The sequence below is a fragment of the Mixophyes fleayi genome, chromosome 6, assembly GCF_038048845.1.
Source record: "Mixophyes fleayi isolate aMixFle1 chromosome 6, aMixFle1.hap1, whole genome shotgun sequence".
In the NCBI taxonomy this organism is placed as follows: domain Eukaryota; kingdom Metazoa; phylum Chordata; class Amphibia; order Anura; family Limnodynastidae; genus Mixophyes; species Mixophyes fleayi.
In genome coordinates this window covers 175091705-175108300 of record NC_134407.1, presented here as the reverse complement: position 1 = coordinate 175108300, position 16596 = coordinate 175091705, and the positions used below count along the sequence as shown (strand labels likewise).

General features: G+C 40.4%; 1 protein-coding gene across 2 annotated transcripts in view; it reads left to right on the top strand.

Annotated features, from left to right (window-relative positions):
* KCNH6 (potassium voltage-gated channel subfamily H member 6) overlaps positions 1-16596 on the top strand; it is a 211043-nt gene that overhangs the window by 184240 nt on the left and 10207 nt on the right. For both annotated transcript variants that reach the window (XM_075177361.1, XM_075177362.1), the window contains 3 exons: positions 5472-5671; positions 15836-16088; positions 16335-16528. In XM_075177361.1, the coding sequence (XP_075033462.1) occupies positions 5472-5671; positions 15836-16088; positions 16335-16528 (647 nt within the window). The remainder of the gene's footprint in view (positions 1-5471; positions 5672-15835; positions 16089-16334; positions 16529-16596) is intronic.

The window sequence follows — 16596 nt, the reverse complement described above, 5'->3', positions numbered from 1 at the left end:
CCTGACCACGAGTGTCTGTTATACCTGCGTACCAAACTCTGGTTACTTGACTTCGATTATCTCCCTCAACCCTACCTCTAGGGGCTGACCTGTGGACCGTGACCTGCGAGCCTCCGCAGCTAAACCCATCCCGCCTTGCGGCGGTTCTTGGTGAACACCAGGGGGTTCATTAGACTCCGCACCACAGGCCATCCAGCGCTAATCTAAAGTTGGGCAAGTATCCCATCAATTCCGTTACAGTTTGCTCTGACCAATGGATACTGGGAGAGACTCTTCTCCTAGGGATTTGCTCCAACACCTGTTGGGACGGGTGGAGAAACAAGAGTCTAAACAGGAGCAGTTACTTAAATTCCTACAGGGGCTGTCGGCCCGAATTGACACCTTGCAGGCAACCATAGCGGCATCCGGAGTTGCAGCATCTCTTCCAGAGGCTCCCACTGCTTCCAGCCCGGTTGCATTCCTAACCCTCCTAAATTCGATGGGGATCCTAAGTTATGCAGAGGATTCCTAAACCCATGCGCAAAATAATTTTAACTTCTCCCTGGAAACTTCCCATCTGAAAAAGCGAAAGTTGCGTATATAATCTCCCTTTTGTCAGGTCAGGCCTTAGCCTGGTCTTCGCCTCTCTGGGAAAGAAATGATCCATTACTACATAGTTACACCAATTTTCTGTCCACCTTTAAGAAGGTATTTGATGAACCAGGTCGGGTATCCAACGCTGCTATTGGAATTCTTCGTCTCCGACAAGGAAGTCTCTCCCTGGGGCAATATGCTGTTCAGTTTAGAACCATGGCCTCAGAGCTCTGGTGGCCTTGATAGCTACTTTTTGGCAAGGTCTTTCGGACCGAATAAAAGATGAATTGGTTTCCCAAGAGCTTCCCAATTCTCTTAATAAATTACGGTAATTTCCTTGTGTATCAGGGTAGATCTTCGCTTCAAAGAACGAAGTTTGGAGAAAGCACAGTCTCAACGTGGTTCCTATCGACTGGCACCTAGTTTTCAGACACCTATTCAGCCTCTGGAGGAACCTATGCAGCTTGGGAGGACTTGTCTTTCTGCCGAGGAGAGAGAAAGGAGATTTAGGAACAAGTTATGTTTGTATTGGGGTGAAGGGTGCCATCTCTTAGGAAGCGCCAAGCGCCCGGGAAAGACAGAGCCTAACGTCGAGTAGAGAGGCTATGTTAGGTCCCTCTTTTCATATCCTCTCTTCTCCCTATAATAAGGATAGCCTTGTCATTTCCTGTGAGCTTGTGGTTGGTTCTATTGTCCACTCTGTTCCTGCTTTGCTGGATTCCGGAGCCGCCGGCAATTTCATTTCCTCAGCCATCGTTTCATAGTTAGCTATGCCTACTCAGTCCTTGGGAAACTCAATCTCTCTTACAACCATTGATGGAGGGAGAATTACTGGAGGACTCATCCAACATAGGACTGTGCCCCCAACACTCAGGATTGGAGCACTACATAGTGAGACTATTTCCCTTTTAGTGATACCCAAAGCCATTAACTATTTTATACTGGGACTTCCTTGCCATCGTCTTCAATCTCCTGAGGTGGACTGGTGTTCTGGTGATAGCCTATCTTGGAGTTCTCTTTGTCACACCAATTGTTTGACTAAGGTGGTTCCCGTTGTTCTTGAGATCAGCGCTCGACTTGGTGATCCCCAATTTCTGTCTACTCAATATTGGAGTTTTGCAGATGTCTTCTGCGAACAAAAGGCCACTGAACTTCCGCACTATAGAGATTGGGATTGCGCTATCAATCTTCAGCCTGGTAAGCCCATTCCTCGAGGATGTGTATTTCCCTTGTCAATTCCGGAGACTAATGCGGTGTCCGTATATGTCCAGGAAAACCTTAAGAGAGGATTCATACGAAAATCATCTTCTCAATTCATTAAGGGATACTCTTCATTAGTAGCTCCCATCACAGCTCTCACACGCAAGTCCGCTAATCCTCCACCAACCTGACTCTCAACGTCCTTTTTTCATAGAGGTGGATGCATCCTCTGTTCTGGTAGGAGCTGTACTGTCCCAAAGAGACCTTGATGGTAGACTCCATACCTGTGTTTTTTCTCTTGCCGTTTCCTACCTGCTGAGGAGAATTATGGAATTGGTGATAAGGAGCTGTTAGCCATCAAGCTGGCCCTTTCAGAGTGGAGACATTTGCTAGAGGGTGCTCAATTTCCGGTAACAGTGTATACAGACCACAAAAACCTGTTATATCTACGATCCGCACAATGCTTGAACCCTCGTCAAGCCAGATGGGACATATTTTTCTCCCGTTTTAATTATAACATTACTTTTCGTCCAGGCTCTAAGAATTCCAAAGCGGATGACCTTTCCCGTTCATTTGATGCTTCCGATACTGAGTCTTCTGAGAAAAACAAGTTAATCTTGGATCCCAGCTGTGTGTTAGCACTTACTCATCTCATCTAGTCCTCCTGGTAAAACTTTTGTGGGAATACACTTACGTTCCAAATTGTTATGTTGGGCTCATTCTTCTCTCTTCTTAGGACATGCTGGCATTCGGAAAACCTGGGAATTAATTTCCCAAAGTACTAGTGGCCCTCCATGCATAAGGATGTTAAAGCCTTCGTCTCAGCATGTTCTAAGGGGCATATTCAATTGTCGGTGGAAACGACAAAAATCTCGCGCACTATTACCATTATTATGGTAATAGTGCGTGGAAAAACCATTATTACGGTAGTTTTCTCGCTGGATTTCAGCTCGCAGCTCCCTGAGCCGCGAGCTGAAATCCAGCTAACTATTACCATAATAACGGTAGTAGTTTTTACGCGGCGGGATATTCTAACAATTGAATATGCCCCTAAATGTGCTCAGCATAAAATTCCCAGGAAAAAGACGGTTGGACCTCTCAACCCGCTACCGATTCCTGATATTCTGTGGTCCCATATATCAATGGATTTTATCACAAACCTCCCAGTTTCTAAGGAATGTACCATCATTTGGGTTGTTACTGACCGTTTTTCTAAAGTGGCACATTTTGTTCCCATCAAGGGTCTTCCTTCATCATTCCTTTTAGCTAATCTCTTTATCAGAGAGATTTTTCGGCTCCATGGTTGCCCTAAGCACATGTTTCTGATCGAGGATCTCAATTTGTATCCAGATTCTGGAGAGCCTTTTGCCATAAACTAGGAACCAAACTTGACCTTTCTTCTGCATACCATCCCCAGACTAATGGATTGACCGAGAAAACGAATCAAGAGTTGGAGAATTTTCGAAGGTTCTACGTCTCTGTCAATCAAGACATTTGGGTTGATTTGCTTCCCTGGGCAGAGTTTGCTCACAACTATCATTACCATGAACCAGCCTCCAACTCCCCCTTCTTTATCTTGTATGGTTGCCATCCCAGACTACCAGCCTTTTCTTCTCTTCCTCAGTCAGAGGTACCAGCTGTGGATACTCTCTTTTGCAGGTTTTCAACCATCTGGGATTTAGTGAAGACCAGCCTGAGGAGATCCGCTACCAGCGTCAAGATGGTGTACGACAAGAAAAAAAGAGCAGTTCCTCCTCTCACTCTAGGGGATAAGGTGTGGCTGTCTACTCAGAACATTCACTTGAAAGTTCCTAGCAAGATATTGGCTCCTAGATTTATTGAGCCCTTTGAGATTTCCGAGATCATCAATCCTGTGGCTTTCAGATTAAAGCTTCCTTCTTCTTTACGCATTCCCAAAGTTTTTCATGTCTCCCTCCTTAAGCCTGTGATTGTCCACTACTGAGAGACCTCCGCCTCCTGTGGGGGTTCAAGAGCAACTAGAATATGAAGTCAAGCAAATTCTGGATTCTCGTTGTTCTGGAGGGGTTCTACAGTTCTTAGCAGACTGGAAAGGTTATGGTTCCGAGAAGCGTTCATGGGTTTCTGCCTCTGATTTACACACTCCCCGTCTTCTGTGAACTTTCCACAGGAGATTTCCCACCAAACACTTTTAGGTGTCCGGGGTCCACCTTTTTGGTAGGGGGTACAGTTACACTTACCACTCCCCGTTCCAGCACCGCGATCGCCGCAGTCCCGGCTCTCACTTCCAGGTATCGAGTGAAGTCACATGATTGCGCGGCGGGGTGGGGAATTCAAATCCTCTGTCTATTTAAATCTGGCTCTGACGCTTGGGCAGCGTCAGAGCAACTTCAGTGTTCCTGTGTACTGACCATTCCCTGCTCTCCAATCCCTGTGTACCAGGCCCAGCTTACCTGACCACGATTATCTGCTGTCTTACCTGTGTACCAGACCCCGGCTTACCTGACCACAAGTATCCGCTATCCTACCTGTGTACCAGACCGGGCTTACCTGACCACGATTAGCTGATATCTTACCTGTGTACCAGACCCTGGCTTACCTTACCATGTGTGTCTGTTATACCTGCGTACCAGATTCCAGTTACTTGACTTTGAATATCTCCCTGAGCCCTACATCTAGGGGCCGATCTGTGGGCCGCGACCTGCGAGCCGCCCCAGCTAAGTCCATCCCGCCTTGCGCCGGTTCTTGGTGAACACCAGAGGGTTTGTTAGACTCCGCACCACAGGCCAGCCAGCGCTAATCTAAAGTTGGGCAAGTATCTCATCAATTCCGTTACATAAACTCAAATTTACCGCTCTTCTCCTGTTCCCTCCCTTTCTCTACTATTGCGTGTGACCAAATGAATCTGCAATTTGCACATGGATGTCTCAGCACTGCTCAACATTTCCAAACCATAGCTCATCACCTTCTTTCAATCTCTCTTACAGCCAATAACATAATTTTCTCGTTAGGATACTGCCTTGCTCTCACCGTTGATTCTGCACTCAGCTTTACTCCTCTCATACAATCTCTATCGAAGTCCTATCACCTTCATTTTGAAAATATTGCTAGAATACACCCTTTTCTTCCAAGATGTGACCAACACTCCTATCCATTCTTTCATCATCTCCTACCTCGACTGCTTCAACCTGCTGTTAGCTGTCATTTGCCTCACTCATCTGTCTGCACTTCAATCTGTCCTAAATGCCACAAAAAGACCGATATTCCTCCCTCTTTGATCCACATCTACTATACCACTCTGCAAATCCCTATATTGGCTCCTTGTATCCTCCTGAATCCAATTTTACCTAAAAATCCCACATCATCACTATTCAACTCCTATAACAAATTTGGCTTAACCGTTCTTTGGTTGGTGGATCTCCCAAATGAAAAGTGTCCTCTTGTCTGATTTCCCTTGCAATATACTATGTTTCCAACTTAAGGCTACATACCATCGCAGAAGACCAATGATGAATTTTATGTTCATCAGAGCTGATTTATTATCACACCAATAAGTTTAACAAGAACAACACAGCGTTGTGGTTGGCTCCTCTACCCTTACTGTGGTGTACATTAATCGGTAACACAGCCTTAAAAACAATCATGATAACAATATAGTCATTATTATATAATGCATGCTGCTATCTGAGTATATCACCTCTCTTATTTGTTTCTCTCAGCCCTCATGTATGCCAGCATCTTTGGCAATGTGTCTGCCATAATCCAGCGGCTGTACTCTGGCACTGCACGTTACCACACCCAAATGTTGCGTGTCAAGGAGTTTATCCGCTTCCACCAGATCCCAAACCCACTGAGGCAGCGCCTTGAAGAATATTTCCAGCACGCCTGGTCCTACACCAACGGCATCGATATGAATGCGGTGAGTGCATTGCCCAACATGTCAGCAATACGCTGGTGTACAGCTGGAACACATTAACCAAAAATTAACAAACTATTACTTCCATCCTGACAGTCAGTGCTCCTTTCAATATGATTCCATTTCATTTTTCGTTACATCCTTGTAGAGGATAATCTTGTACCAATCATTGAGTTTTTTAGGGAGAGAATAAATAATTTTAGAAATGTATCATGCTCAATTCTGGCCAGTGTGGTTTGAAACGTGCAGATTATACCCTACTATTTAAAACAGAGTCGGAACTATCGAGCTATAGGTCCCGGTGCAGGGAGGCTGGGAGGAGGAAACCGCGCCCTCGACCCTCTGCATCTGCCATGCAGTGGGCCCCATAATCTTAATGGGCCCCAATGCACTGCTCCTGCCACACCAATGATCGTTCCGCCGCTGATTTAAAATATATTAGATATTTATTTGTCTGCTTCCTGCATAGTATTATTATTATTATTATTATTATTATTATTATTATCACTGCTATTTAGTTAATGCAGTATTATTATTATTAACTGTAAAATGGCAGAAGACATAATTATGTACCAAGGATATTTGTGCCCTGGCTGCTGTAGCAGCTTTTCCCAACTGAATATTGCTACAGCAATATTTAATATAAATAACATACCAAATTTAGTCATAGTATAGTTGGTTACTATTCCAATCATTAAGCCAGTGAAAAACTTATTGTAGCTGAAATTCTCCCACTTTTATAGTTGCCAAGCTTTGCAATCCTAGAGCACAGTAGATACTTGTGTTTTTTTCAATTTATGAAAGACATTTCAACAACTGGCAACATGAAAACACTGCACTTTAAGAGTCCACTTTCAGATGTCTTTAAGTTATTGACTTATACATATTAATAAAATTTATAGCTTTGATGCTTCCTTCTGTGTCTTTTTAGCCCTGTGTTTATAATATACAGTTCTTACCATTGGCTACAACATGGATCTGCTGCGTTCCCTGCGTTGGATACAGTTGTATCCAAACACCGCAGCGGAAATAAACAGTTATAATACAGAGACATGTCTATAAGCATATAAGAAAAATAAAGCAACATGTTTAGTAAATGCTGCAGGATGGCATGCACATAGCAGTATATTAAAGTAAACCCTTTTAATTTGTCTTACTACGGGGCCTTTGTTACCTATCTTTATTAGGTAAAGCAAAGTATAATTTACAATCCATGGAAAACAAGTCACAATGTTTTAAATATTAAATAACTAATAAAATGGTTCATTTAGCTCATTTGCTTTAGCCCATAGTAACCAAGCAGATGTTTCCATATATATAAGTGAATGGTTACTATGGGTAGCATATGTTCTACAGCAGAGATGGACAAAGGCCGGCCCTAGGGCCGCATATGGCCCTGTGTAGCCTTCACCTGCAGCCCCCAGCTCCTTCCTGGTTTATTGTGGGATTTGTTTGTTATAGCTTGTAACACTTTTTTAAAATACCTGCTGGTATGTTATTACATATAGGAGTCTATTTATATGATTAGTTTGTATTGTTTTAAATTGTTGCTGAGATTAAGATTAATGTGTGGCTATTTTGAAGTATATGGGGTCCCCAAAGTATATCGGGTTGCCCATCACGGTTGTACGGGCATTATTTTGTTAAATTATCATTCAGAAATTAAGAAGTAATATTCCCAGTGAAATGTTACCATTGGAAAAACAGTATTCATATCTCACACACAGTGTAAGCAGCTATTTTACGGGCCGATCCAATATCCATCCTTCAGTTTACAGGTAATTGGGGACATCACTGAGTTATGAGTGATGTCAATCATGCCTCAGTGACGTCACTAGTTCCATGTGAACTAATATGCTGCATTCTCATTAACAGAGACTGAACCCTCAAAATATCTGCCTCCACTATGTGCAGCTGACAGTGACAGTTTTTTACTATCTGTGCTGCAATATTATCCATGCATATTGGATACCATACCTCCCAAAATGACCAATTTCACCCAGTACACAATGGTCTGCTTCCATTTCTCTTACCGGTTTACAATCGCATGAACCTGAGATGAATTTAATGGGTTTTCCGTCTTCAGAGCACGATAGCTCACTGACTTGTACAGAAGTATATTGCTCATTCTTTCTGTGCTTTTAATCAATGTCTTGATATCAGCAGGCAGATTTGTTCATTCCCAGTGCCCTGGGATGGGATACTATGCTGGTCACTAGATGCAGTTATATCTAATGAAAATGAAAATAAATAACTCTGCCTCATATTATAAATACATATTATAAACACGTGGCTTAAAATTACATAAGGAAGCCAGAAGACAAAGCAATTAATTTAGTAAAAATTGCAAGAGGGCATAAACAAGCCAACATATTAATAGTCCTTTGCAGGTGAAAAACTGTCTCGTTCACCCCAAGTTATTGCAATGGCTCATAATGGAAGATACATACTGTATTTACTTTCTGGGCCCCACAGGATGTTGGCTTTGCTTTCATTGTGGTGTATGTAGCATTGTATCTCAGGTATAGCAGGAGAGATGATAACTGTCAGTTATCACATAGCAACGCTTTCTAGGTCCAAGTGGGCTTCATTGATCAGCCTCCCAATGGTACACTGTTCGTCACCAAACTAATCATCTTCTAGCGACAGGAGCCTAACCCATATCAATCCAAAGGTTGATAACGGACGTTAATAGAGGTAGGCGGGGACAATAATGTATAGTTACTAGTAGCCTATAACTCCCATCCAAAAAGGTGCAAAGGTAACATTCTTAGCGAGACAGAACTAGGGAGCTGTGGGTCCCGTTGCAGGGAGGTGGGGAGGAGGGAACCCCGACCCTCTGCATTTTCCATACAGCAGGCCCCATTATCTCCATGGGCCCCAATGCACGGCACCTGCTGCACCAATGTTAGTTCCGCTACTGATTCTTAGTCCTGTACACCTTGACCTCAGTTAGGCTACATATCATGCCACCTGTCATGCAACTGTATATTTTAATTAACTATTGGGAACTTCTTGCAATTTTAAGTCAGACTGTACTTTTTATAATAATTATTACTATATACAGTGACATTGATCAGACACAATCAATAATCCCATCAATTTCCGTGCCCTGTTCACAGTCCGTCAGGCTGTAGATGGGCCTATGAAGAAAGCTCTGTAACTAGTAGCAAGGCTCACATTTTTTTTAAAAAAAACGCACATAGACGTCTGTATTAAACAAGAAGTGGATTTAAGGGTACGTCTGTTGATGAAAACGGGCCTAGGTCTCCTCTGTTCTACTAGACAAGATTCTGCAGTATACGTTCAATACATATGTTGAATATAAAGTCCCAAAAAGAACGCACAGAAGAAAATTAAAGTATTCAATTAATGTCACCTCTTAATATAAATCATTAATGACAAAAATAAAAAAAAATACATTTAGTACTTAATGTCTACTGTATATTAAATGCATTTTTACAGTTGCTCCTGATTGCAAACATATGCTCTAGGATAGATACATGATCATCAGCACTAGTATTCAGTTCTTACACCGGACCTGTAGCTGGTGCAAGTGATACAACTGATAATCACCTACCTTAGAGATGCCCCAAATCTTGAATCGGACGCTGCTGTGTGAGCTCGTGCTCTGCACGCCCTTACTGTACATTAACTACGTGCATACGACCATTCCCCTATCCGTTCCGCCTATGTAATTGTAGGCTGTTGTAAGGGTCCTTAGCACTCGAAGATGAATTGGACATTACAGTGTTCTCTGGTTTCATTATTATCCATAGCGAAGCTCTATACCATACTCAAGTACAACAAATATAGTCAACTCTGTCGGTATAATATATCATTAAGGTCTTGGTGAAAAGCACAGAAGGGAGCTTAGAAGATAAAGCAATGTGTTTAGTTCTAGTTGCAGAAGAAGCCAATAATTAAAAGCGCTCTGAAGGTGGAAACCCCCTTGTAAGGGTTTATTGTCCCATATGTTTCATAGTCATAAGTTACATTTTCAGACTCTTTCCTTCTCCAAGTACTGATAAGACCCCAGAATTCAAGCAGTAATCTATAAGGAATTGTGGTCACTGACTCAAGTTACACAAAATGGTATCTGCACCTGAGACGTGGAGCTGGGAGGAGGAGAAAGTTGCCGTGACAACCACGTGGCGATCCAGTAATAAAAATGACTTAATCTTCTGAGTGTTAATCAAACAGCTGTTCGGCTGGACATGACATCTCAACATCCCGCTGTCATTGGAATCATCACTACATCCTTGGGAATCCTGTTTGTGTGTAGGAATTGTGTTAGAACTAGACCTTGTATTCTTGTTTAGATATTGTGTTTGAGTGTAGTGTTTGTTTTGGGGTTGTGTCTGCATGTGGAAATAATATCTTTGGGAAATGTATTTATGTGTAGGGATTATTGGTGTGAATATATTTATGTCTGTGTGTTGTTTATATGTTTGTGTGTCATTGTTCTATTTTTAACCTTTCTCATCTGTATATTTCTATGCGTGTCTCTGTGTAAAAATCATGTATGTTTATGTACAACCACTTGTTTTGCTCTTTATACATCTTGTTTTTATGTGTCATTTGTATATTTGTGTAAAATGTGTGCAAGAATCACGTATGCAGGAACTGTGTATCTCAGTGTTGTTTTTGTGAGCACATCTCTATAGGAAGTGAGAAGTTAAATCTGTTTTGTCATAGCTCTTTGTGTGTGAAACTGTTTTATAACAATGGTGAGTGTATATATGAGGTCTGTTTGAATAGCAACAATGTTTGCATGTATAAATGAATGTGAATGAACTTTCTGTGTTTAGGATATATCTTAGCCTAGGTGAAGTGTATAGTATGTTAGAAGATGAGTGCGTGTGCAGGGATCCTGTGTGTGTTGTGATCTTGTCTTTACAGGATTCCTGTGTTCATTGAACCCATACAGTTTGCCTAGGATTGTATTGGGATGGTGTTGGATGTTTTGCTCTCTCTGGGCATCAAGTACAGGGCCTCACGGTTTCTCTTCCCTTTGAAAGGCTAATATGCAACCCGCGGCTGGATCTCAAGCAAAGATCGTCTGCCAGGCAAGGGCATGTCAAACCTTCCTCCCTGCTCCATGTGACTCAGCGGGTAGACTTAAAATGTGCCACATCTTGTTTGATGGTCCATGAGTGGTGACATTGAGGGGGGAGATTCAATTGCCGGCAATGTGGCGTGCAGACATCGCGCTGCGCACATTGCCGGCAGTTACGGCAGGAATCTCCACTCATTTCCCCTCGCACCCCATGCGAGGAAAAATGAGCGGAGATTTCTGACAAATCTCCGCTTCCAGGTGTATCGCGGACGTTCCGGAGACACCTCGCTTCTAATTGAATCTGCCCCTGAGAGAGAGATAGCGTTGACACCACAACCATGACATAACATACACTGACTTATATAATCAGTTAAAAGTCACATAGAAAGAGACATTAGAATTGTCGCTTTAATTTGGTGGTCCAGACATGATGACAATACGCACAATTTGGTAAAATGATAACAGAAGTGAGTAAGTTCAGCAGAGGCTAATTCTGCACTTATCTGATGCGTTAAGTAAATATATCAATATACATCCAGAATGTGGATTTTTGTAAAGTGTGCCTGCTCAGAGTTATATTAATGAAATGTAACATTAACAGCAGCAGACAAGGGTATAACACAGCCACCCATGTTATACAATAGAAAAAGTTGCAATTAGGTACTCTTAATACTACTGATTAAAGAATAAAATTATATATATTATTTGTAAAATCAGATATTGAAAACTCAAACATGTAGGCTGGAGAGATATGTAGTCATCACAAGTCACCCAGTAACCATAAAAAGGATTCAGTGCATCAATAGCATAGGTCTTGCAAAGTTGTCAATCTATCATGATATATATATACCATGCACAAGACATGATAAACTGAAGACATCTTGGAGAAGAGTGATTATAATGTCCATGGACTCATCACAGGTCCTGAAGATACTCCTGAGTTTTACATCTAGGTACAGTGGTAGACAGCAGACTGCCCATGGCTATAATAACATATTGAAGGCCCAGACATTAATTCATGAAGAAGACTTCTTCAGAAGGTTCCCTAGAGTATTACCCCATTAGGTTTTAAGAATACAATTACCAGATTTAGAAATTACATCAACTGTTATGTCCCAGTGTGATTTCCTCAATACAGACAAAAATTGGCATCTTGATCTGACCCGCAAATAACAACAAAAGAAGAATAAGTGGGCCTCCAAAATTTTGACACATACTACTACCTGAAAACCAAACCTAAAGACAATTAAATATCATGCTGTTTAGTAACACTTGACTAGCTTCAATGACAGAGGTAGAAAAGAACATAGAATGGTCTTGAAGTCTATCTGATTACCAATAGTATGACAATGGCCAATACATGGAAAAAGGCTGATATTTATGAACTAGACACTGAACTGGGAGTATCCCCCGTTAGCTCGTATTAGAGATCGGAAATATCATCATTGACCAATGCTTGGTAAAAGATAGTCAATGCCCATGTGTCTTAGTCTTCAGAAAGAAGAGTGTCCTAAGTAATTCGCAATGTGCAACACTCAATGCCAGTTAATGTGATAGAGGCAAGACAGTAATCGTGTGAAAATTGAAGTTATGCACATAGATTATAATTTGGACTGACAAAGAAATGGAATTGTGAGCATGTCATTTTTTGTAGATTGCAAGCTCTATGGATCATTTAGTGTCTGCTTTACCTACTAGCTATACGTTGCACATTATTGAGTATCATCAAAATGTACCTGCAACACTCGCTATTTAATTATTATTAATAATGACATTGGATGGTATCTTAAACAACTTGTTTAATAGAAGGCCATGCAAAGTTGATGTTCTAATGACAGTCAAAAACTCCACCCACTGTCCAATCGGTATGTATAGAATACATGCTTAATTACTTAATGTTCATGTAGTATCATTACTATAAATAGGAATCATGTTATATAAGGCTGTGACACTGTTTTCATGATAATGTGCCACAGAGCTTACAATCTCCATAAAAGATGTAGGTGAATTGATCTTTGGGAGTGGTTATATCATTTTCACAGGTGGTCTATGTATCAAAGGCAAGTTCAGAAATGCACTGGGATATGTTCACCCAATTTTCCTTTGAAAAAAAATAAAATAAATATATATATATATATATATATATATATATATATATATATATATATATACTTAATTGGTAAATATAGGCATTAAAAGCATTTAGAAGGAGGATGTATCTCTTTTTACTACTATAGAATACTAATAATATTACTATAATATTAATATTACCTTAATTTTGCGTATTGTTAAATAGGTTCGTAAGACACTTTTGTATCTTATGATTGCTTCTTAAATATTTTTTTTATTGTGAAATGAATATCCCCATATAATTATTTGCAAATCATTGTTTTAATTTGTCTCTCATCTTTTGGTTAACATGTAGTATTGATGAATGCTTCTTTCAAAAAATCTGCTTGTTTGAAGCTAATTTCACCTAATGATTATAATCATGAAGTCCCTCATTACATTACAGTGGACCTTGGCAGGGAGTTGGCCATTCTGACAGCTGGCCGACTACTTTGCAAGCTGGACCATGTTAACTCTTTTCACGATGCATATAAGTAATACTCATTAAAACCAACAATTTCCTAAAGAAAATTAAAACTTACACTGTGAAGTGGTGTATAAATGTTTAATTAAGGAGGAAATATTTATATATCCACTGTCCACTGTGTGAGCCCCTGTCACTGACTTATAGCAACTAAGAGAATCTATGTGGAAGTTTCAGCAGATTTTTAACTATAGTGGGCTAGAAGTATACAGTTAGAGAGCAAAGCTGTTTCCATGGCAGCAATGATGAAACAAAACCTCTAAACTCATGATGTATAATATAGACAGACTTATATCTCTCTTTAGTTGTCAAAAATGTTAGCTATAAGTTAGTTCCAAACATCTAAAATCGGTGTTGGGGTAATAATTTAGCCAGTAACCCAAACAATCTGCAGGAAGTGGCTATGCCTTTGCTCTGTCATGGGAGCATCCGAATTAAGCAGGTAAGGTAGCTTATAAGACGACTTTGATAAAAAAGACATCTCTTTGATAAAGGAAAGGTAAAGAAGTTTATCTCTCTCTGTCTCTTCAAGACAAATATATTTGTCACCCTATCCCAGTGTAGTACAAGGCAGGAGACACCACCATTGCCGGGATTGATGTAATCGTCTATGATTATTTGTTAACAGGCACTAATCAGTTCCTATTACTCAACAAGGCTGTAATAGATTATTTCAAGTTTAATTAACACATATGGCACCCAGGTTTTAGTAGAGTAGCCATCTAATGGCTATGCCACGGGCACGCAGCTACATTGGTAGTACTGGACATCAAATTCACAACAGCATGTGGAAGTAGGGACCAGGGTAAAACACTAGCCAACTCATCTATTGGCAGGAAGTGAAAGCATCAACCAGAAGACAAGGCACTGGATCCCACCATGAGCTGTCAGATCCTCTGCAAGGCTCAGGACAGGACAGCAATCCATACTTGAGAATTTGGCTAGTTTGCATTATTGAAGGTCACTCTAGGAGGCAATACATCAGGGCTCACACCAATTAGACACACCGAGGAATAACCATCCATATATAATCATAAACTTGGCATCAAACAAACCAATGTATTCCAGCTGTTTATTTAAATCCTGTTTTCCTGGTGACTGTGTTATAATAGCTTTACCAGTCAAAGACCAAAACTCTTCCAACCAGTCATTCCTCTGCATTGATACATAGACCCAGTGCAACCATACTAAAATTTTTATGGAATTAGAACAGGACCGAAATAAGCAATTTACAGATGCTTCTGTATTTTTGTTTCCACCTGTTCTTCCAATTTGTATCTAAATATCCCAACCATTTTTCAAATCTACATATCTGTCACCCCCTCTCTTCAATGCCATGTATATCCTGCCCTTATTGTTTTTGTCCATCTCTGTATATCCCAACCACATTTTTTCAACCCTATGTATCTTTCTTCATCTTCTCTCTACAATTATACACATTTCCTTTATCTATCTCTACATATGTCATCATCATCTCCTCTACATATGGATCCATCCTTTATTTTACTTTCTCCAACTATACATACTGTATATATGTTGTATACTGTCTTTATCTCTTTCCTCCAACTTTGCATCCAATCCCTTTAATATTTCCCATCCATTTTCTTCGATTTTTCATCTATAAATCTCTACATCTCTTGGTCATCTCCCCTCAACAATTATATAAATGCTGTTCTCTATTCAACCTTATGTGCTATTGTCTATCTTAATCTCTCTACAACTCTCCTCACTTAACCTTTCTATTCATCCTCATCAACTTTGCACAACTTTTAAAATTCTTGTCCTCCTCTTTACAATGTATGAATCCCATTGATATCTACTGCCCATAACCCTATATAACCTGTCATCACTTCTCTACAACTGAATATATTCCATCCTCACCTCATCTCTCTAACCCTATGTATTCATTGATTTACAACTCTATATATCCTGTCTTCATGTCCTTTCCCCAAATGTATATATGTGTCCCTTTCTCCACTCAACATACAACTATATAAATCCCATCCTCATCTTCTGTCTACAAATGTATCAATATCGTCTCGATCTTTTTTGTATCAATCCTGTATTTATCTTCTCTCCAATCATATGTATCCATCTTCATCTCCTTTCTAAAACTGTTTATATTCTTTATCATATCTCCTTTCTTATGTATCATCTGTATCTTCTTTATAAAACTCTACATATTGTACCATCATTTTCCACCCCTACATATCATATCTTAATATCCTCTGTCCAATTTTATATATTTTCTCATCATTTTGTCTCCTATGTTATATCTCCCACCCTCATCTACTCTCACCTACCACATATATTTGTTTTTATTGCCTCTTTCCAACTCCCAATATATTTCAACCTGACCTCTTTGCCATACCGCTAAATATCCTATATTCTTCTTTTTCAACTCCTGTTTCAAATCCTCTGCATATATTTGTTATACTCCTCCTTTCTCTTCCTTACATTCTTCATGCCTTCATTCTACCTCTTCCTCTCTCCATCCCATCTCTCACCTGTACAGGTGCTGAAAGGATTCCCAGAGTGCCTCCAAGCAGATATATGTCTGCATCTCAATCGTACACTGCTTCAAAATTGCAAAGCCTTTCGGGGAGCCACAAAAGGATGCTTGCGGGCACTGGCTATGAAATTCAAGACCACTCATGCACCACCAGGGGACACTTTGGTGCACTATGGAGATGTGCTAACCACCTTATACTTCATCTCCCGTGGATCAATCGAGATACTCAGGGATGACATTGTGGTGGCTATTTTGGGTAATAATACAATTTTCTGTCTGATTAATTTTAGATAGGATTGAGAGTAAGATTTAATCCACAACATAATAGTGGAATCTCTCCTTTACAGTTGTGCAAGGAGATCTATAAGTCTGTAGTATTGTATGCAAATACAATTCATTTATCTTAAACTATCTTAAACCCACAATATAGATATCAGAATTGACAGGTAAGAGGACAGTTTAGAACATAATTCTGCTAATAATTTCTTCTGCCCTTTAACAGGAAAAAATGATATTTTTGGAGAGCCCATCAGTCTGTATGCCCGCCCTGGAAAGTCAAATGCAGATGTGAGAGCTCTGACTTACTGTGACCTTCACAAGATCCAAAGAGAAGACCTACTAGAAGTTCTGGACATGTACCCAACCTTCTCAGACTGCTTCTGGAGCAACTTGGAGATTACTTTCAACCTGAGAGATGTGAGGAGGTTGCAGAACAAAAGGGTGTATATTCATGATGTCAGCTGGGATTTTGGAAACAGAGAGGC